General features: G+C 51.6%; 1 protein-coding gene across 1 annotated transcript; it reads right to left on the bottom strand.

Moving 5' to 3' along the window:
• Positions 1 to 682: 682 nt before the first annotated feature.
• Positions 683 to 18,664, bottom strand: TFAP2E (transcription factor AP-2 epsilon). Its single transcript, XM_033113224.1, has 7 exons — positions 18,347 to 18,664; positions 17,549 to 18,031; positions 16,952 to 17,003; positions 5,493 to 5,715; positions 4,067 to 4,185; positions 3,376 to 3,517; positions 683 to 1,606 (listed from the first exon to the last, which is right to left on the bottom strand). Exons 1-7 carry the CDS (start codon positions 18,371 to 18,373, stop codon positions 1,324 to 1,326), a joined length of 1,329 nt encoding a protein of 442 aa, XP_032969115.1. The 5' UTR covers positions 18,374 to 18,664; the 3' UTR covers positions 683 to 1,323.
• Between the last annotated feature and the right edge of the window lie 2,031 nt (positions 18,665 to 20,695).

Genomic DNA, 20,695 nt, shown 5'->3' with positions numbered 1-20,695 from the left:
CAGACACACACACACACACACACACACACACACACACACACAGTCAACAGCATTCATACTGACACACATACAAACCTATCACCAATGGTAACACATCACATAGACCTAACAGACAGACTGACACATTCACACACAGGCCCACCAAGTGACAACAATATACATACAGACCCAGGGGTCACTTACACACACACACACACACACACACACACACACACACAACTAAAAGCCACAGTGACAAGCCAGATAGACCTACCATCTGCACCTTCTCTCACACAGGTGCCCACAGCCCCGTCCTGTGATTCATCCTTGGAGGCCCCTTCCAAACCCCTCTTCCTAATTCCCAGGGCCTCTTGGGAGGCAAATACAGGCCTGGGTTAAAGAAGGACAGGGAGGGCTTCACATCCAGTGAAAAGGATTTATTAAGAGAATGAGAAAGCAATCTGAGAGTTGGGGAGGTACATCAACTGCAGGGTCCAGAGAAACAGCACACACAAAATCCCAGCCACAACTTCAGGGTCCCTGACATTTTTCTTCCCTCCCAGCCTCCCCCGCCCTTCCCCACAGCCCTTTGTGAGCAAAAACACCCTCTCCATCCTGGTCCAGCTAGATACCTTGGTGCATGAGCAGAAAACAGTGAAATAAGAGTCCAACACTCGTTGGGATAAATAAGTTGCACTGGACATTTTTAAACTTTCAAATTTAATTACAACACATAAATAAATAGGACAGACAGTAACAGGACTGTGAAGTGCAGCCTGGATTCAAGTTCTGCAATTTGTGCTTTGTCTTCTTTGTTCCTTGAGGGCCCCTCCTGCCCATGTCTTTCCAAGAGTGGGAGGGGCCCAAAGAGCCCACTCTGGTTTCCTACCTACACCCTTTTTCTGGGGGTAGGAAATTCTGGGATGAAGGGTGCCAACTTCGCAGTAGAACCTGTTTGTTAACAGTTTCCCTCCTGCCATCAGGGAAAACAGAAAGGCCTTGGATGCTAGGGCACCCACCACTGCCTAGGCACCTTCGTGGGCAGGGCGCAGCCCCAAGAACTAGGCTCTTCCATGCCAGTTTCCTGTCGAGCACTTCTTAGCAATCCAGGGTCAGAAAATTGCACATGTGAGGCAGACGACTGGGCCCTTATCAACAAACCACACAGAGAGGCCACCCCTCCTTTTCCCACCCAGACCCCTAACTGCGGGGTTTCTGGATGAATATTCTCTTTCTGGCCTGACTCCAACCCCACCTTTTAATCCTCTCAGGCGTGGCCACCCCAGGAGCTAAGACTGCAATTCAGGCCTTGGGCGCCTGTCAGGGATGGGGTCGGGGAAGTGCTTATTTCCGATGCTTGGCGTCCTTCTCCGAAGCCTTGGTATCACCATGCCCACTGCCCCCACTGTTTAGGAACAGCTTGTCCAGCCCCTTGAGTGACTCCAGCAAGTAGTTCTGGAAGGCAGTGAGGGCAGCACAGATGGCTGGCCCACCGAAGCCGTGGGTGATGAGGCTAAAGTGTGTCAGGCAGCTCTGTACACCCGGCTCCAGGATGAGGGCTGGGCAGCTGTTGCCCAGGGGCGAGCGGTCCTGAGCCATCAAGTCAGCAAACTCCTTGCAGATCTGCCTGATGGGGGAAGGAGGGTCAGAGGTTAGGGGACCAAGGCATGAGCTCAGAGGAGGACCCACCCTGTGCTGGGCCCTTTGTATATATTATATTTAAAATTGCTGACTCCGCCCAATGGTCTGCAAATGATGATCACACCCATTTTACAGAAAAGGAAAAGAAGGTTCAGAGACATTAACTGATGTGCCCCATATTGCACAGCTAGTAAACAGCACAGGCCAATACCCTGTGATTTCCCTTCCTGCCTACGTTCAAAGACCAGCTCTACTACATTATCCAGGAAACTTTCTTTAATCCCCTCTCCCACTCCTACTCCCACCCCAAGCACCCAGTGCCTCGCAGAGCTTTGTCTTTAAAATTATTAGGGAACAATCCAGCATCTGCCTTGAATAATTGAAATAATAACTAGTAGTGACCATGAATTGAGGCCTAGATGCTGTGCCAAGCACACTGCATGCATCGTCTCACTTAATCCTCACAACCAGTCTATACTGTCATCATCCCCATCATATGAGGAGGAAACTGGTTTCAGATAGGTTAGATGACCTGCCCAAGCGGCTCAGCTGGGATTTGAATTCAGCTCCAGTTTGCGGCCCTTCATTTCTTTGTGCATCCTGTGTGTGCTCAAGCAGGAGAATCCCTCATGTCTTACCTTTGTCCCACCATGGAACCCAGTCAGCATCTTTGACGTGATTGGGACCCAGGAAGTACTGGATGCGTTAGCTGATTGAGATGAGCCGTGCCCTAGCTAGGTTTCTCCACTTACAATCTGAGCAGCCTCAAAGGTCCCCTGAAGTGCCTTGAGCCTGTGCTGCCACTTCTGCCTACCGGACTTGAGGAAGCCTCGAAGGAGGGAAGGTGGAATTGTGATTTGCATTAGATGGGGGACTGGATAGTATTGTAAGTAGAAGAGTGAGCCTGAGGATGCGAGGGCAGGGGACAGAGAGTAGGTCACCTGGAGTGGGTGGGGTTTGTACGGGCCAGATTGTGGAGACCTCAAAGGAGTCTGGACTTTACCCTATTGCTAAAATGTACTGGTTTTCAATGTTTTCAAACTTCTCCCCTTTCTCTGTCCCTTTCTGTCTCTTCTTGCAATGGGATCCTTTCTGAAAATGAAATTTTAATAAAATACCAGTTCATTAGACAGACCTCAAGGCCTCCCCACAGAACCCAGTTTGAAAATCAATGCAGTAGCAGTGGGAGCCATGGATGGTTCTTGAGCAGGGGAGCAGCGCATGTGCAGGGAGTCTGAGAAACAGTGCGGCACTAGGGTAAAGGTCCAGGAGTGCGATTAGTAGGAGACCAGAGTTGAGGTGGCAGCATGTGAATGGTAGTGAAGGGAGGCACCAATGGGACTTGGCAGAGGGGTTAAGTGTGAAGTGACAAGAGAGGGTCAACCTGGGGTCCGGGTGGGTGTTGGTGCCCTGATGGAAGTCACTAGAGCAGAAGGGCTGGTGGGCGAGGCTCAGGGGGAGTAAGACCATAGAACCTCAGGCCCATGGTGGGACTAGGGCTGATGCTGCCACGGGACAGTGTATGGGGGTCTGGCACAGACTATGTAAAGCCGTCTGTGACACTGTTTTTGTTGATGCATAGAATCCAGATATGTTCATACATGTCCATGTGTGCCCTGTGGCATGCACTGCATGGAGCCTAGGTATGCCCTGTGTGGTGCCACTTGTGCCCATGTTTGTTGTCTGTCAGTGCATTGCACCCATGACAGCCTGAGCATGGTGTCCAAAAGCACCCACACGTGCATCCTCACTCACTTGGCGGCCAGCAGCATGTTCTTTCGGCTGTGCAATTCCCCAGGGTCAGCGTGCTGTCGGCACAGGTACTCGGCAGCTGCCTTGGCTGGGAACTCGGTCTCACAGACATAGCCGAAGTCTCGGGCCAGATGCACGGCCTCCCCTGGCATGGGGAGAGGCAGCCAGATGAACTGTCGCTATGGTTCGGTGTACCTTTGAGCCTGGAGCCCCACCTTGAACTTCTGACCCCAGGCCAGCGGCCGTCCTCCCCCATAGATACCTTCTTCTGCTTTCCCTCCACAGCCTCACGCCAGCCCCAGTCCCATTGCCCACCAGGGATGGGCTCTGAGTTCAGAGGTGGGAGCTGAACCCCCGCATGTATCCCAGAGCCTGACCTGAGATGAGCAAGCCCAGAGTCACCAACCTCCAGGGAAGGGACTCTCACTCCCTCATCCCTTTACCACATCCAAACACTGGCCACTCCCCCCGCCACACACACACACCTCTCTACTGCATGGGCATGTGCACACAGGTGTATGCACATAAAATGATACACACATACCGCACACACTGCATACTTACGTATGATGCACAGAGAACACACACGTGACTAACCCCACCCTCCGGCCTCAGAGACAGTCACGCACAGTCATACTGGATGACACAGGTCCCCCCAGGCTCAGGCTAATGCCCACCCCCAGGCCTCACTCACCCTCCACTAGTGAAGTCAGCAGCGTCACGTTGGCAGCCTTGCGACGGCCAGCTGGAAGGTTGAGCCCAATCTTCTCCAGCCGTTCCCGCAGGCACCGGCCTCCATTCTTGGATTTGGCCCTTCACATGCACAGAGAGGCAGACACACTATGAAGACGAGCGAGAAGCGTGCAGGCTGAAGTGGCCTGGCTGCCTCTGCCAACCCCTGCTGAGGCTTGGGTCTGGCCCTGGGGACCCTGGGGTCTCTTTCAGCCTGGTCCCAACCTCTTCCTAATTTTATTGGCTTTGTAGCCAAGATGGGGCAGGGGGCCTAGCATCCAGCTCCAGGGGCCCCTCGTTTCTCCCTGATCCTCTCAAGAGCAGGGACAGTCCAGGATGGGGCAGGATAGGCTGCATCTTGGCTCCATCTGCCCACCTTAGCACACCAGCTGGGCCATACGCTGTTACCAAGGGACACGTAGACCTTTATACAGAGATACACTGGGACAGGCAAACACACACAGGAGGCACAGGTACACATAGACACACGAACACACACTGAGGGCCAAACACACCCCAACAGAGACAGACATATGCCCAGACAAGCAGACTCAGACACTCACGGACACGTAGGGACACAGAGACAAATGTTCACATCAAGTCAGGATCCCAGGGACATGTGTATAGACACTTACAGATTCACGCAAGCCCCTCTGGGGCGCTCAAAGAGGCCAAGAATAAGGAGATATACCCTCCACCCCTGCACAAATGCAGCCCTCACGCAGGTACTGACATGTCAACATACATGTTTAGCTCCATATGTACATGCAATCACATGTACACAGAGCAGGATACACTCTAGCCAACACACCCCACCAAAAGTAACACAGGAAACTCACTCATGGAAACGTCCTCCTGGCCGTCTCCTACACTACACACACACAAACATGCATGCATGCATGCACTCACATGCACACACCACCTCAGACACATCAAAACTCATAGCCCTGAAGCACAAATACCCTCCCCAGGCACACAGACATGCACAAAGAGAGACAAATACACAACTGTGAAGATAACCATGGACCCCAAACAGACACACCAGAGAGGCCTATGCTCCACAGGGTCCTGGGGGAGAAGATGAAGATGGCACCCTCTCTTCCCCAGACCCAGCCTTGTCCATCCTGCCAATGTGGGTGAGTCTTCCAACCCTTCTTTGTGCTCAGGCTTCTTCCTTCACCCCCACCCCCAAGCCTGCAGACCCATGGCTGCTGCTGGGGACCTGGGCCTGCCCCAGAGCAGCACAATCCCCCAGGGAAATTGAGGCGTGGATGGTCCTATCACCTGGGGTGAGGCTGGCCCCTCTCTGATCCCCTGAGAAGGTCTGAAATGACCACGGGTTTAGCCCCGGCACTGTGCAGGGCGTTGTGGGCTGGCCTTCTCCCTACCTGCGAAGGACACCACCCAGAAGTGAGGCGTTGAGGCACTCGGGAGGTGACAGGCGCCGCTGGACCTCCCCCACTGTCACCTTGTACTTGGACGTTGAGCTGAGCAGAGAGAGCCGGCCTGGCACGGAGCAGAAGACCTCACTGGGGTTCGTGATGCCGCCAACCAGGCTGTCTTTGGCCAGGGAGAGGGCTGAGAGGCTGCTGGCTTTGGAGGGGATGGGGACTGTGGAGCAGAAGCAAGACGAGGGAGAGAGAGAGACAGCACTGAGCCAGGGACCACAAGATACTAGCCAGCTGTGGAGTGAGCGTGTTGATGAAGCACCAGCTGTGTGCTGGGCGCCCTGCTACATGCTGTGCACACACACAGCTGTATCTAAATGTCCCAGCACCTTTCACAGGGAGGTTCTGCTAGCCCTGCTTTACAAAGAAAGAAACAGAGGCACACGGAGGTTAACAGGACTCACCCAAGTTCACTCAGCTACCAGGGTAGAAATTGAACCCAGAGCTGTCTGGCTCTTGAACCCATGTTCCCTTCACTGAGCCAGGCTGGTTCCCTGTTAAAACTCAAACTGCTTCAGCAGTCTTGGAGTGTAGGCGTGTGTAATCAGAGAGGGAGTTAGAAATGAGGAAATGGCGTCTGAGCTGGAGACAGGGTTCCCGGTCCCGGTAGCAGGGCTTAGCCAGATCTGCACAATCACAAGGACTCCCCAACTCCCCTCTGCCCACTTGTGATCCCCACGTTTTCCCCACCCCCAGATCAGCAAGGGACCTGGGGGCTTTGGGGTCCCACATCTTGGGGATAGGGAGGTTATGACCCCATTGAGCCTCCAGCCTGTCCTCTTCCTCCCAAGTCACTGGGATGCTCAAGGAGACCAGGAATAAGGAGGCATACCCGATAGCCCCTCCCCCAAATGATCTCTAATTATCTACTAATATCTTTGAAGGGCATGGAAGGGAATCTGAGAAGTTGATTTTCTAAAACCAATTTGGATACTCTTGGCTCTAAAAAAAGTTCTTCCTGCAGTCTAACCTCCATCCTCCTGCTTAGCTTCAGGGGGAAGGGAGAATAATTGAGGGACGCATTTCTCCAGGGCTTCTCTTCTTTCAAGGAAGTGGTAGAGAAGCCAGGCCTTGTATATGTGTTGAGGGGTTGGGAGTGGATTAAGTGGGTAGTCTGAGCCCAACAGCTACTGGGCACTCACTATGCTATGTGCTTACACAGACAACCTCACTAAATCCTCAGGACAACCCACGACGGGGCTTCGTTTATCATTCCCATCTTACAGATGAGGAAGCTGAAGCCCAGAGAGGTGAAGTAGTGTGCCTGACATACAGCTGATACATTTAGAACTAGTCTCAAGCCCTGGACTGTGGTCTCAAAGGCAGCACTTTTAGCCCTCCAGCCATTTGGCAAATATTTGCTGAGTGCCTGTGTGCCAGGAGCTGTGCTAGGCCTCGGGAATGCAGAGGTAAACAAGGCTGACCAGCTCCCTGGCCCAGCAGAGCCCTCCAGCTTTTCCCTCTGGATGTGCATTCCCACCCTCCACCCAGTCACCCAGCCAGAAACCTCCACACCGCCCTCTCCCACCACATCCCATCCATCACCATGTCCCACGGCTTTCATCTCTTCACGTGCCCTGGATGTGGCCATTTCTCCACTTGCGTACACACAGATGCTCACTCACCTCCTGCCTGAATTTAGGCATAGCCCCTGCTCTGGTCTCCCTGCCCTGCTCCAGAGGGAGCTTTCTGAAATATGCATCACTCCCCAGCCTAAACCCAGTCAGTGCCTGGTCAGTGCCCTGAGAACCACATTCCAGCTCCCTCGCTGGGCAATATCACCTATCCTTCAGGGAACGCCGACTCTATACTAGGTGCTTTACATGAACAGCTCTGTGGAGTGGGTGCTATTCTCCATCCCCATTTTAAATGAAGAAACTGAAAGTTCAAAGAGGTTAAGATGACACAGCAGTAAGGAGCAGAAAAGGGTCTTGAAGTGTGACCACAGACTCCAAAGTTCACATTCTTAGCCATCACTATGCCCTTCTTCACCTCCTTTGTGGTCTGGCTGTGCCTATGCCTCTTGTCTGGTTCCCCATTCATCCTTTAGCTCCTTGATCCACACTGACCAATAGAAATATACTGTGAGCCACATATGTACATTTCCATTTTCTCATTGTTCCATGTAAAAAAAGTAAAAAGAAACATGTAAGGTCAACTTTAATATATTTTATTTATCCCAATTATAAAAAATATCACTGAAACATAATCAACACTTTAAAAATTACTAATGAGCTATTTTACATTCTTTTCTTGTACTCAGTCTTCAAAATTCATTGCGTATTTTACATTTATAGCCCATCTTCATTCAGACTAGCCACATTCCAAGTGTACTAGTGGCTCCCACAGTGGACAGCACAGCTCTAGACTTCAAAGAGGGGAGAGCACACAGGCAACATAAGAAGACGTGGGAGAGCGGACACTAGTGCTACCCTGTGTAAAGACGCTACTCGCTGAGTGTTACCATGCAGGACACACCAACATTGCCAGAAATCCTAGTTTGTTGGTTTGTTTTCTCGTGAGACCAGGGTTCTGGATTTCTGTGTGAAATCTCTGCATTTTTAAACATTGACAACTGATTCAAACATTTAAAAACCCAGTGCAGGCGAAATGGAACATGTGTAAAGTGCCACCTGGGATGTGGGACCACCAAGGTGTAAGCTCTGTAAGTTCCACAGTACTATTCACTGTCTCAGGCACCTTCTTCATTTTACTGAGCAGGGGCCCCTCCTTCCTAAGCCTCAGTTCAAGCACCATGCCCAGTGCAAAACTTCCTGGGCGTTCCACCCCAGTTCTCTCTCACCCTCCCTTGCTGTCCTTTCATACTGAAACTTCATATCTGTTTCCACCTCCATCTTCCTTACCACCTAGGAGGACCTAGAGGGCGGAGTCTTGGCACAAGTGGGTGTCAGTGAATGTGGAATAAATGAATGAAACAAGGGCCCTCAAAACCTGATCTAGGGGGTGGGCCGTTAGCTCGGTTAGAGAGCAGTGCTCTTAACAATAAGGTAGCTGGTTCGATCCCCACCTGGGCCACTCCGAGCTGTGCCTTCCTTAAAAAAAAAAACAAAACCACAAAAAACCTGAAGTAGGAAGACTGATGGCCCACAATCCAGATTTGGGGGTGGGGGTAGCCACACTAGGGGAGCCTCATTCCTTTGTTAGCACCTAATAGTAAAACTGCCCTTCCTCCCTGGGTCCCCATTCAGGCACCAGGGAGGAGACAAAAAGTCATGGATGAGGGTGAATAAGAGAAGTGGTGAGGTGGGGGATGTAGAGAGAACAATCAGCACACACACCCTACCCTAGGCCGGTTCCCTGTCCCCAGAACGGGATCATAATTAGGGTGAGGCAAGTGAGGCAATCAATCACCTTGGGTGCCAAATTTAAGGAGGCACCAAAAAACTCAGTCATCAAGATAAATAGTATTTAAATACAATATTTTAAAAAATAAAGTGAAAAAGTCATGATGACAAAATATCAAAATTTTAATTAGACACAGGCTCTGATCTTGCTCTTGCATGACTCTGTCTCACTCACCTGACCCTACCCCCAGCCCTCTTCCAGTCATGAGCAAGGATGTCCTGACTTGACAGACACACTGACACTGGACAAGCAATAGGAACCACCCCTCCTCCCACCCCAGTGTCGCCCAGGCCTGTACATGGGTTCCCTCTTCACCTGTGTCCCTCTGCCTTGAGGGGACTTTCTAGGGTGATGGAGCTATTCTACATCTTAATTGTGTTAATGGTTATGACTCTATATGCTTGCAGTTGTCTAATGCACATCTAAAAAGAGTGATCTGTACTGTATGTAAATTATATCTCAAGCTTGACTTAAAAAAAATAAAACAACAAATTGATAAATTAAAAATAAAAAGACTGTCCTCCCTCCCATGATCCCTAGCCAGAGGAGTGATCAGAGGAACAGAAATTTCTTCTCTCCTCCAGCAGCCTCTTCCATCCAACTTCTCTTAAAACCTGGGGTCCCCTGAAGCCAGCCCCTGTGAGAGGGAAGAGAGACCAAGTCTGCGTGAGGCTATTTGTATGTGTGCAGACAGGGACAAGGTGAGCATATGTGTGTCACAAAAATGCCTACACACAAAAATTGTATGCCCTGTCATAGATAGAACAATGAAGGGGAGATTGTGTATGTGCCCACTTACTCAACAAACACGGAGCCCCAGCTATACACACAGACATAGTCTCTGCCCCGCTCTGAGTGTTGCAGGAATGTGACAGCATGCATATGGCTACCTGCGAGTGCTTTTGCTCCTGTAGGTATATTTAAGCATAGTGGATCCCAGATTTATGCAAACATAGGTGCAGCTGAGTGTAGGTGCGTGACAGGTGGACATGTGCTTGTGTATATGAATGAGAGACTTTGCTGCTTCCCCCACATGTCCTTCCCCTTTTCCTTAGAGCCTCTTCCCTCCCAAAACAACAACAACAACAAAACTGGCAACAGGGATGGAACCTAAGGTGAGGGAAGCAGGTAGCCTGGGGAAGGGACAGTCATGGAAGTGGGAATTAACCTAGCTTAGATTGCAAATCAGGAACACTAGTATTTGTCTCCCCCACCACGGTGACTCCTGAAGCTGAAGTGGTCTACTCCTGGTGTCCCCCTGGTCACACAGGAAGAAATCATTCACATGCGACGTAGGACAATTAAATTCGTGAACTTATCCTAGAAAAAGTGCTGAATATCACTACAGTCACCTTCGAAGTACTCCCCTTGGGAAGCTATGCACCGACCCCAGCGCTGAGTCCACCCTTCAAAGCAATTTTGGAACTCTTTTTCTGGAATGGCCATCAGAGTTGTCATCGTATTACCCTTCATGTCCTGAATGTCATCAAAATGTCTTCCTTTCAATATTTCCTTTATCTTCGGGTAAAGAAAGAAGTCATTGGGGGCCAGATCAGGTGAGTAGGGAGGATGTTCCAATACAGTTATTTGTTTACTGGCTAAAAACTCCCTCACAGACAGTGCCATGTGAGCTAATGCATTGTTATGATGCAAGAGCCATGAATTGTTGGCAAAAAGCTCAGGTTTAACTTTTTCATGCAACCTTTTCAGCACTTCTTCCAAATAGTAAACTTGGTTAACTGTCCAGTTGATACAAATACAAATTCATAATGAATAATCAATCCCTCTGATAGAGAAAAAGATTAGCAACACTGTTGCAACAACTTCGCGAACTTAATTGTCAGACATCATATACTACATACTCCTACAGACACAAAAGCTTCTAGTTATTCAACCTGACAGGCAAGATTCTTATACACGTGTACATACTCTATTAGCAGGTGATAGATATATGGTCTGACTGCTGAATCTGGGGAGTATGTAACAGACTCTCCCAGAAAGCTGGTGAAATTGCAATTCCTTCTAGAAGAAAACATGGGAGGAAAATCTCTGTGACCTTGGCTTGAGCAAAGAGTTCCTACATACAACACCAAAAGTATGATCCATAAAAGAAAATAAAGATACATTGAACTGCATCAAAATTAAAAACTTTTGCACTTCAAAAGATACTATAAGAAAATAAAAAGACAAACTACAAATTGAAGAAAATATTGGCAAATCATATGTGATCAAGGATGTGTATGCAGACTATATAAAGAACACATAACTCAATAATAAGGTAAACCAATTAGAAAATGGTCAAAATCATACAAATGGCAAATGGACATATGAAAAAATGCTCAACATCACTAATCATCAGAGAAATGCAAATAAAAACCACAATGAGATATCACCTCACCCCAGTCAGAAGGGCTATCATCAACAAGACAAATAGTAACAAGTGTTGGAGAGGCTGTGGAGAAAAAGGAACCCTCATACACTGTTGGTGGGAATGCAGACTGGTGCAGCCATTATGGAAGGCAGTGTGGAGGTTCCTCAAAAAATTACGAATAGAATTACCATATGACCCAGCAATCCCTCTCCTGGGTATCTACCCAAAAAATCTGAAAACATTTATACATAAAGACACGTGTGCTCCAAGGTTCATTGCAGCTTTGTTTACAGTGGCCGAGACATAGAAACAACCAAAATGTCCTTCAATAGGTGAATGGATGAAATTGTGGTGTATATACATAATGGGATACTATTCGGCGGTAAGAAAAGATGATGTAGGAACATTTGTGACAACATGGATGGATCTTGAGAGTATGATGCTAAGCGAAATAAGTCAGACAGAAAATGCAGAGAACCATATGATTTCACTGATATGTGGTATATAAACCAAAAACAACAAGAGAACAAGACAAACAAATGAGAAACAAAAACTCATAGACACAGACAATAGTTTAGTGGTTACCAGAGGGTAAGGGGGTTGGGGGGTGGGAGATGAGGGTAAGGGGGATCAAATATATGGTGATGGAAGGAGAACTGACTCTGGGTGGTGAACACACAATGGGATTTATAGATGATGTAATACAGAATTGTACACCTGAAATCTATGTAATTTCACTAACAATTGTCACCCCAATAAATTAAAAAAAAAAGAAGAAAATGGTCAAAATATGTGAATAGACATTTCACTAGAAATGACATATGAACGGCTAATAAGCATATGATAAAGTGCTCAACATCATTAGGGAAATGCAAATTAAAACTTTACGGAGATACGGCTAGGATGGCTGTAACAAAAATGATAGCCAATATCAAGTATAAGTGAGGATGTGGAGAAACTGGAACCCTCAACACATTGCCAGTGGGGATGTAAAGTACAACAGGCACTTTAGAAAAGAGCTCGGCATTTTCTTAAAAAATGAAACTCCTAGGAATTTACCTAAGAGCAATGAAAACATGTGTCTACACAAAGACATGTAAATGTGAATGATCATAGCAGCATTACTTAGCCCAAAAGTGGAAACAACCCAAGTGTCCATCAACTGATGAATGAAGAAACAAAATGTGTTACATCCATACAATGGAGTACTACTCAGAATAAGAAAAACAAACTACTGATACATGCTACAACACGGAGGAACCTCAAAACATGCTACGTAAAAAAAGCTAGATACAAAATCCTACATATTTATATATTCCATTGATATAACATATCCAAAACATGCAAATTTATAGACAGAAAGCAAATCAGTGGTTGCCCAAGGTTTGGGGTGGGAATGGGGATTAACTACAAATGGGAATGAAGAAGTTTGGGGGGGTGATGGAAATGTCTTAAAATTCATTGTGGCTATGATTAACTATAAATTTACCAAAAATCAAATTATAGTCTTACAATGGGTGGATTTTAGGTAAATGTTACTTCAATAAATCTGGTAAAAAATGCAAGTTCCAGGGCGTTCCAGGGATTCTCATTCAGTAGGTGTGGGGTGATACCTGGGAAATCTGCAGTTTTCAACAAGTACCCCCAACGGCTTCTGATGCACGGGGTTCCTTAGGCCACACTTAGAGTACCACGGGTCCAAAGTGGTGGGGGTGGGGGGGCAGCAGGAGGAAGGCAGACCTGAGGGGTAGGGACCCTTCTCCCAGCCCACTTGAGTATCCTCACCTCCTCCAGTGGGCCCTGCTGGTTACCTTTCCTTCTCACCAATTACCAGCAGGTTTCTTTTACATATAACTCCTACCCTTTACTCCCCTGTTCTCCACTGCCCTCAGGTACCCTCCAAACTCTTATCTGCATGGGCACTTTCAGTCTCCTTCTGGGGCAAACAGTGACCTGCCTGGGAGGCAAGTGAGGCAGGGTTGTGGAGGTGCAGGGCCAGATTCTGTCTATATGTACATTTTTGATATTTTGTTTATCATGGATTTTTTTGCATTATTTTTCATTTTAAAATATCACATTAAGATATATTATTTATCTAAATCTTGCCTCAGAGGTGAGTACCTCACCCTAGGCCTGGCCTGGCTTGGAGATTCACTTGGAAACCCAGACCTTCCCCATCTACCTTTTTTCTCCCCGGCAACAAAGAGAGCAGAGAAGCTGACGATTTACATCAGCCACTGCGCTGGTGAAGCCCTGAGATTGGACAACAGAGCCCAGCAGAGAGGGACTTCCTACTCCCAACTAGGCAACCTACTCTCCTCAGAGAAGAGGAATACCTCAGTTCTCATCCCCAAACCATTTCCTTCCAGATATGATTATTTAACCTGAAACCCAGGGAAATTTTTAACCGGTTGGTCTTTTCCACAGGTGAAGGCATTTGTACATACTGCACCCAGTAAGGTGAAAGCAGCTGGGCCCTTTTTACACCCCCTCTCCCAATGCACTCAGACTTCAAAAACCATCAATCATTCATTCAGCAAACACCCCTTGAGCACCTATGGAGTTGCTTCCTAATGTCTCTCCTCCGGGAGGCTTCCCAACCTCAGCACTCACCGCTCCTCTACTGAGCTCCCACAAAGCCATGTACAGACCCATTCACTGCCTTTCTCCTCTGGCAAATATTCCTGTCCAGGTCTGTCTCCCCTGCCAGTCCCGCCTGCTTTCTATGCACCTAGGACAGGTCGCAAAACTGGAGGTGAAAAATGTGAGCAAAAAATGGAGGGCTCCCCGCTTCCCCTCTGGTTGGCATGGGCCCCATCTGCCGTCCCCTGACCCACATAAGGCTGCAAGGGGCGGCCAACCTGGAAGAGTGCCGTGGGGTAGGTGCTTCACATCCCCTCCCCTCTAGGACAAGTGCCTGGAGTAGAAAAGATTTTACAACCAAGGTCTGGGCCCCAAGAGCTCCCGGTCTCCCTTCCCCGGCGGCACTCCGCTGTGGGAAAGCCGCTTCTGGGGTAGGGCTGTGGCTGCTTCCCTTTCGCACTCAGGACTCCAACCGCCAGCGACACAGCCGCCTCTCCTTCCAGGGCCCGGAGGAGCTGGAGGAATCGGATACTTCAGATAGCCAAGAATGACTTTCCATAATTCCAGGACTCGGGCCGGAGTGGGATGCCCTCCAGCCCCCGGCGGTGCCAGAGGACTTCAGGACTCGACAGAGGCTCCTGACGCTGTCAGAAGGGCCTGGGGACGAAGAAGGGAGCTAATCCACGGCCCTCAAAGGGCTGGTGGCGCGGCCGGAGTCCCGCAGTGACAGCAGAGAGCCCAAGCGAAAACCGCCCTCCGCGCGCAGGGTTCCTCCACCTGCTTAGCTACAGCGGCCCTGCTGGGTCGCTTTCTACACATCCCCTACGTCGGAACCTCGGGGAACCAGTTCTGCCTCCGTGTTTGCAAAGTTTGAAAGCACCGGCACTACCCTTCTCTCCTCCCCTAAGGTCCGCTGCGCCAGCAGAAGGCCAAGCTCGTGGCTCAGGAACCAGGCGCTTTCTTCCGGAGGGAGCCCCCGGTTCTCACCCCCCACCCTTTCCACAGCTCTCCGGGCTGTGGTTAGTTGACGTCCATGGTGTGGTGCCCAGGGCACAGTCCCCAGCTCATGTCGCCGGAGCTCCACCATCGCTGCACTCGGCCACCGACAGGCTAACACTGTGGTCCAGCCGGTGCGCGAGCCCGTGCTAGCGACGTACCGCCCCCTTGCCCACAGATGCCCGCAGGAGCCGGAGTGCAGCACTCTGGGCAGTCCCAGCCGCACTCGTTGTGTTCTTGGGACCTCTGGAGATTCCAGCGCACACCTGGGACCCGGGATTTATGGAAGCTGATGTCCCCTTGAGAGAAACCAACTCCGGGGCCATTACAGGCCCTCCTCGCAGCCAGTTTCTTGTCCTGGCTCTGGCTGGGGATTGGAGTTTAAGGTACTCAGAGCTCCCGCTGATCTTTCTACACTTTCCAGGACAGAGGTCCCCAAGCCCCTTTCCAAAATGCAGTGGACTGGCTTGCCGCAAGGAGTCACGGAGTTAATGAGCCTAGGTCCCCCAGACTCTCCAATCGGGGCTGCAGACAGGAACTGGGGGCCGCGACCATGATCATATCTCCAGGTGGACCCAGCCCAGCGGCAGGCACTTGACAACTGATTGCAGACCGAGCTCTTCCTTCCCACAGGTTGAAAAAAGTTCACTAAGCCAAAGCAGCGCAGGCCCCAAAAAGCTGGGTCCTGAGCGCACACCTCTGCGGGGACTCCAGGCAACTGGGTTCCCAGAGTCCTCCCACACCTCAGTTTCAGATGACACAGCCCTAATACCTGGAGCCCTCCTCCCCCAAGTCCCGTAGGCTTGCACCCTCACCGTCCCCACACACACTCCCGGCGGTCCAGCTAGGGTTCAACAGCTGGTAAGGAAGCCCCAGCTCTTGGAAGTCCAGCCCCGGCACCCCACCCCCACCACAACCTCTCCTGGGAACACGGGGAGCACAAACAGAGCCCCGGCTTGAATTCACTATTGAAAAACAACTCGAGACAAATCCCGCAGGAGCAGCGCCTGCTCCAGGCACCGCAGGCTTGTGTGCTCATCCGAATTCCTCCCTGGCACCCGCCCTAAATCTAAGGAGGTTGCCCATTGCCTGGACCCCTCAGAGTCTCTGTCTCTTTCTCACCTTTTCCTGGCACGACCAGAACTCGGTCCTCAGACTGGAAAATCCACTCCAGGGCAGGTCTCAAATCCCTGGCTTTTACTAGTGCAGAGACATAAACACCCCCAAAAACACAGGGAGCCACCCTCACATGCTTAGAGATCCTCAGTATCAAAGGACAAGTTCCAGAACACAACAAAGTCCCTGACACACACAGACCCTCCCCCCAAACACACAGAAATGTATTCTGACATAATAGGAACGCAACACACACAGCAACAGAAACACATACGCCAAGAAATACCAGAAAGACACCTAGGAAAGAAACATACAGACATGCACAGGACCCTAAACTCACATAGACACCCAGGAGCAAGTGGGCCTTGACTCCTGCACACAGCCTAACACGATATTCACACACCAGCTCCCCTAATCCTAAATGCGGTAAGAAGCCCCCACTTGGAGAGAAAATTCCCCAGGGAAACACAAGGCCCCCAAGGCCCTTCTGGGAGGGAAGGGGCAGAAAGTGTTTGCTAGGCTAGCAAATGGTAAGACTCTGTAATGTGGAAACTATTTAACAAAATCCGTGGGAACAGCACCCCCATTTCCACCTCTTAGGAACAGGGAAGTGGTTTAACTAGTTCTGCAAATTAACTCCAGATCCATAAGAGCGCCCTCCCCTTAGCAGGGAGAGGCCAGGTCCCTGAGTTGCTTGGCTGGCCTGGGCAGCCCAGAGAGCGCTGATGGACTCAGGCACACCCCAGGGTGCAGCCTCTGGAGCCAACTCCCACCAACCAGAGCAGCTACCCAAGCTCAGGCCAGGCCCCCCAGCCTCCACTGCCCCTCTATTGGGAGAGTGCCCAGTGGTCACCGAACCTGGCTACGCGCAGGAGATACGCTTCCAGGGGAAGAAAATGGGTCTGTGTGCCCAGGGCCTGCACCATCTCGCCCGCTTCTGCCCTGGCAAATGCACGCCGTTCCTTACCTTTCTTGATCACGGACTGGTCCAGGAGGCTCATTCCTGGCTCATCCATGGCCTGCAAATAGGAGAGGTGGTGGTAAGGGCGCCTGTGGACATAGATTCCTGTCGCTTCCCAAGTCCCTGCTATCCCTGTCCTGTCTGCTCGCCCAACGCGCACCATTGTCGCCTGAGGTGGAGGGCGGGACCAGGATTCACCGAGGCTCAGCACCATCTGTGCGGCTGATCCGGGCCCTGGGTACCTCACCATGCCGTAAGGGAATTTTGAACCTTAGACAAGCAACTCCTCTGCCTCTCTTCGCTCTAGGCACAGGCTGCACCAGCAGACCGGGAGTGGGCATAGATGCCCTACGTGGCCCAGCACCTGCTCAGTTACTCCACTGAGGATTGCCGCCATCCAGGCACCGCGCACCGACTCAGTGCCAGACCGCCTTAACGGCCAGGCAGTGTCTAACCTAGGACGTGGGACACATCCTCGGGGTCACGAGTGAGAAGTAACAGGCTGGGAGAAAAGTCAGGTTCCCGCATTCGTCGTTCTGCCTCCAGCCAGAGTCCTAAATCACCGTGGCTGGTCTGGCCCATCCCGGATCGTTCGGGCCTCACCTGCAAGTCCTCCAGGCCGTGCGGTGCCGCCAGCCCCGGGAGGCCGAGGGGCGCGTCGGCTAGGCCGTGCGCGCCGTCAGCCAGGCTGTGCAGGAGCCTGGGCACAGCGGCGGCGTAGTCGCGGCGCGGGTCTAGGCCCAGAGCGCGGGCGGGCGGTGCCAGTAGGCCGGGCGGCTCATCGTGGGTGCGGGCGGCAGCGCGGGGCGCGGCCCAGGCAGCCTGTGGAGGCTGCGGTTGTGCCAGAGGCGCCAGGCCGCCGTAAGGGTCGCCGGCCAGGTGGGGAAAGGCGGCGGTGGCGTCGGGCGCCTGGCCGTAGGGCAGTGGCGGCTGCGGGTAGGGTGGCGGGAAGTAGGGCGGCTGGAAGTCGGCGGCAGCGGCGGCGGCCGGCGTGTGGCAGAGTGGCGGCGCCGGTCCGTAGGCCGCCTGGGGCAGAGACGACAGGCGGGCCCCGCCAGCCGCTGCGCCCAGCCCGTCGGGGCGCTCCTGGGAAAGGAGAGGGACGCGTTAGGCGACCCACCGGCAGCTGAAAGAGCCCAGCCCGAAAGGACATTCCTCTTGGACAGCTCGCGAGGGTTCAGCTGGCATCCTACCCACTTCCCGGGACTCGAGGTCAATTCTGAGTGACCCGCGGGCGCGTGAGCCTCAGGCTGAGGACAGCCGTCTCCTGCGCACACAGTTTTAAGCTGGCGGAGTCCCTGTGGCCCCCTCCCTCCGAGATTTCGTTGGAGGAGGACGTTCAAAAGGTCCAGCACTCAGGCTTCCTGATGTCCCCGCGTCCCCGGACCCGAGACTACTCACCATGGGGGAGTAAGTGTGCACCAGCATGGGGCGTGTAGCGTGGGACGCGAGGCGTGGCGGCAGCGGAGCCCTTGCCCGACGGCCAGCGCTGCGGGACCCTTCCCAGCCCGCAGGGGCGTTACTTGGCCGCGGCGGGGTTCAACCCAGCCTGGAACCCAGTGGACGTCGGGTCCTCAACTGTGGGCGCCCCCGGGAGAGTCCATGGGGGGCCGGACGTGGGCTGGATGGGCGCTGATCGCACTTGGAAAAGTCGGTCAACGGGTACCCAGCGCCCGCCCTTCTTCCTCTGAGCGCAGCCTGCTCCATGCACTCCAGTTATAGTGGCGGGGGCGCGCCAGGCCTCCGCGGGCGCGCATTAAAGAGACACGCAGTGTCTGCTTTCTCCCTTCTCCCCAGCGACTGCTCTCGGGAAGGCGTGGCTTTGGCGCGACCCCTTGGGGTGGGTTGTGGTGGTGGTAGGGACGTGTGACGGCGTGGGGGGCGGGAATCCAACCCCTGAAGGTCTCAGCCGCCTTCTAGGCTCGAAAAATCCCAGCTGCGGTGAAACGGAAAAGGATTGGAGGCTGGGACATAGGGGCCCTAGGTTTGCGTCTGGGCTCTATTGCTTCTTTGCCTTTGAGCAAAGCACCTCTCTTTGCTGGCCCCAGCTCCTTGTCTGTAAAACGGATATCAGTCCCTTCTCTAACCACCTCACCGGAGTATGGATGCAGAAGTTTGTGACCTGTAGACTCTAGCCACCTGGTTCATGTGCACACTTAGTGTGTGTGTGTGTGTAGGGGGCCATCACTATCTCTTTTAATGTTTCTGGATCTAAGAACCTCAGAGGGTGCCCACTTAACACAGGCTTCTCCAGGCTGGTAACTCCCAGTGCCAAACTTGGGTCTGAGGAACTTGGACACACAATCTGGCTAGAGAGAGTTGCCTGGGACAAGGGTAGGCATGAGTTCCACCTGAGAAGGGCTCAAGGTGTTTCTGAAGCCACAGGTTGATTGAGTGTGGGCCTGTTGAGTGCATCTGTGTGCAACTGACACTGTGGACCTTATGCTTTTGCGACACTGACACGTGCAGGCTGTGTGTTCCATGGCAGGCACTGGCTGGCTGGCTTGCAACCATGTTCCGGTCTCTGCAGTCACTTCGTCTTTCTTTTTCTCCAAACCCAACCCTCCCCTCCTAAGAAAGAGCGACAGGGGTTAAAGAAAGGGAAATGAGAAGAGTGCTGAGGGGAATGAGAATTAAGAAAGCAGAAGGAAGGTGTGTAAAAATGTCGGAAGATGATCAGACCATGGCATAGTAGAAACAATCACAGCAAACACTACGGAGTGTGCCAGACTCTGTGCTAAGTACTTGGTGAGTATTGAGTTATTTAACCCTCTCAACAGCCCTATGAGATAGATGCCCTTATCACCCCCATTCTCAGGTGAAGAAAATGAGGCAAAGAGGTCAACTGACTTACTCAAGATCAAGCAGCGAGTCAAGTGGCGGGGCTGGGGCAGTCCACCTCTAGCTCCTCTCTCTGCTCAGAATTCTAGTCTGTGTTGCCTGAGACTCAGGTGCCTAGAATTTAGTCCTGACTTCAATTGACCTGTGATCCTGGTAAGTCCCTTTTTCTCTCTGATCTTAGTTTCTGCAACTTCAACAACGAAAATGTAGGGTAGGGCAGAGGAAAATAGACTTTTCATAGGCCTCTTTCTAGTGAAGTGGAAGATGAGAACATAAAGATAAAAATATTGAGATAGAGGAGATATTGAATTGACACCATTAACCCATGGAATGTACATGGAGGAGATCTGAGGGGTTTGAGAAAGCACATGGCAGATGCAGAGCTCAGGTCTGAGTTATCTCAGCCTGGGTGGGTGGGGGATTTAGGGAAAGGGGAAATCTGACAGTAGCTAAGGATTCACCACTAAGAACCTTCCGGAGGCTGGAACCACCAGCTAGAGTGGTGGATGAAGCAGAAATGGGCAACTCTGCAGGCTTTGTGCCCAGGACAGATCCGAGGCAGGAATATGTTTGTCTGTGTCTATATATGGGGAGTGTGGGGGGTATGAGTCTGTGGTGAGGCCCCTCTTCTCCTCACCCTCAACTTCAGCCACACCAGTAGTCAGGTTCCAGGAAAGGTATAGTCGTATGTGTGTCAGTGCATGACATGCGGGTTGGTGGACCCCTTTGGGAGAAGTCCAGGAGCAGCAAGGCTGATAATGCCCGTGCTCAGCTGTGGGGATCCCCTGCTGTCTCCAGCAGGCTTGGGAAAGCCACAGTGCAGGGCAGGCTGCCTGTCCAGTGACTTCGTTGGGTTCCCCCCCCCTACTTCCCTGCACCCTTCTTGCTTTATTCTCTTCCTTTCTACTC

This window comes from Rhinolophus ferrumequinum, chromosome 9 (genome assembly GCF_004115265.2).
Source record: "Rhinolophus ferrumequinum isolate MPI-CBG mRhiFer1 chromosome 9, mRhiFer1_v1.p, whole genome shotgun sequence".
Classification (NCBI taxonomy): Eukaryota; Metazoa; Chordata; class Mammalia; order Chiroptera; family Rhinolophidae; genus Rhinolophus; species Rhinolophus ferrumequinum.
The sequence above is the reverse complement of the archived record's forward strand: the minus strand, read 5'-3'. Positions and strand labels throughout refer to the sequence as shown.

Bases quoted from the DNA above. Each gene is read 5' to 3' on its own strand.
- TFAP2E (XM_033113224.1), bottom strand. From the start codon at position 18,373: ATGCTGGTGCACACTTACTCCCCCATG. The intron at 18,032-18,346 runs GTGAGTAGTCTC...CTCCTTTCCCAG, and splicing joins TGCACACTTACTCCCCCATG to GAGCGCCCCGACGGGCTGGG. The intron at 5,716-16,951 runs GTAAGGAACGGC...TCTGCTCCACAG, and splicing joins CCAGTCCGTGATCAAGAAAG to TCCCCATCCCCTCCAAAGCC.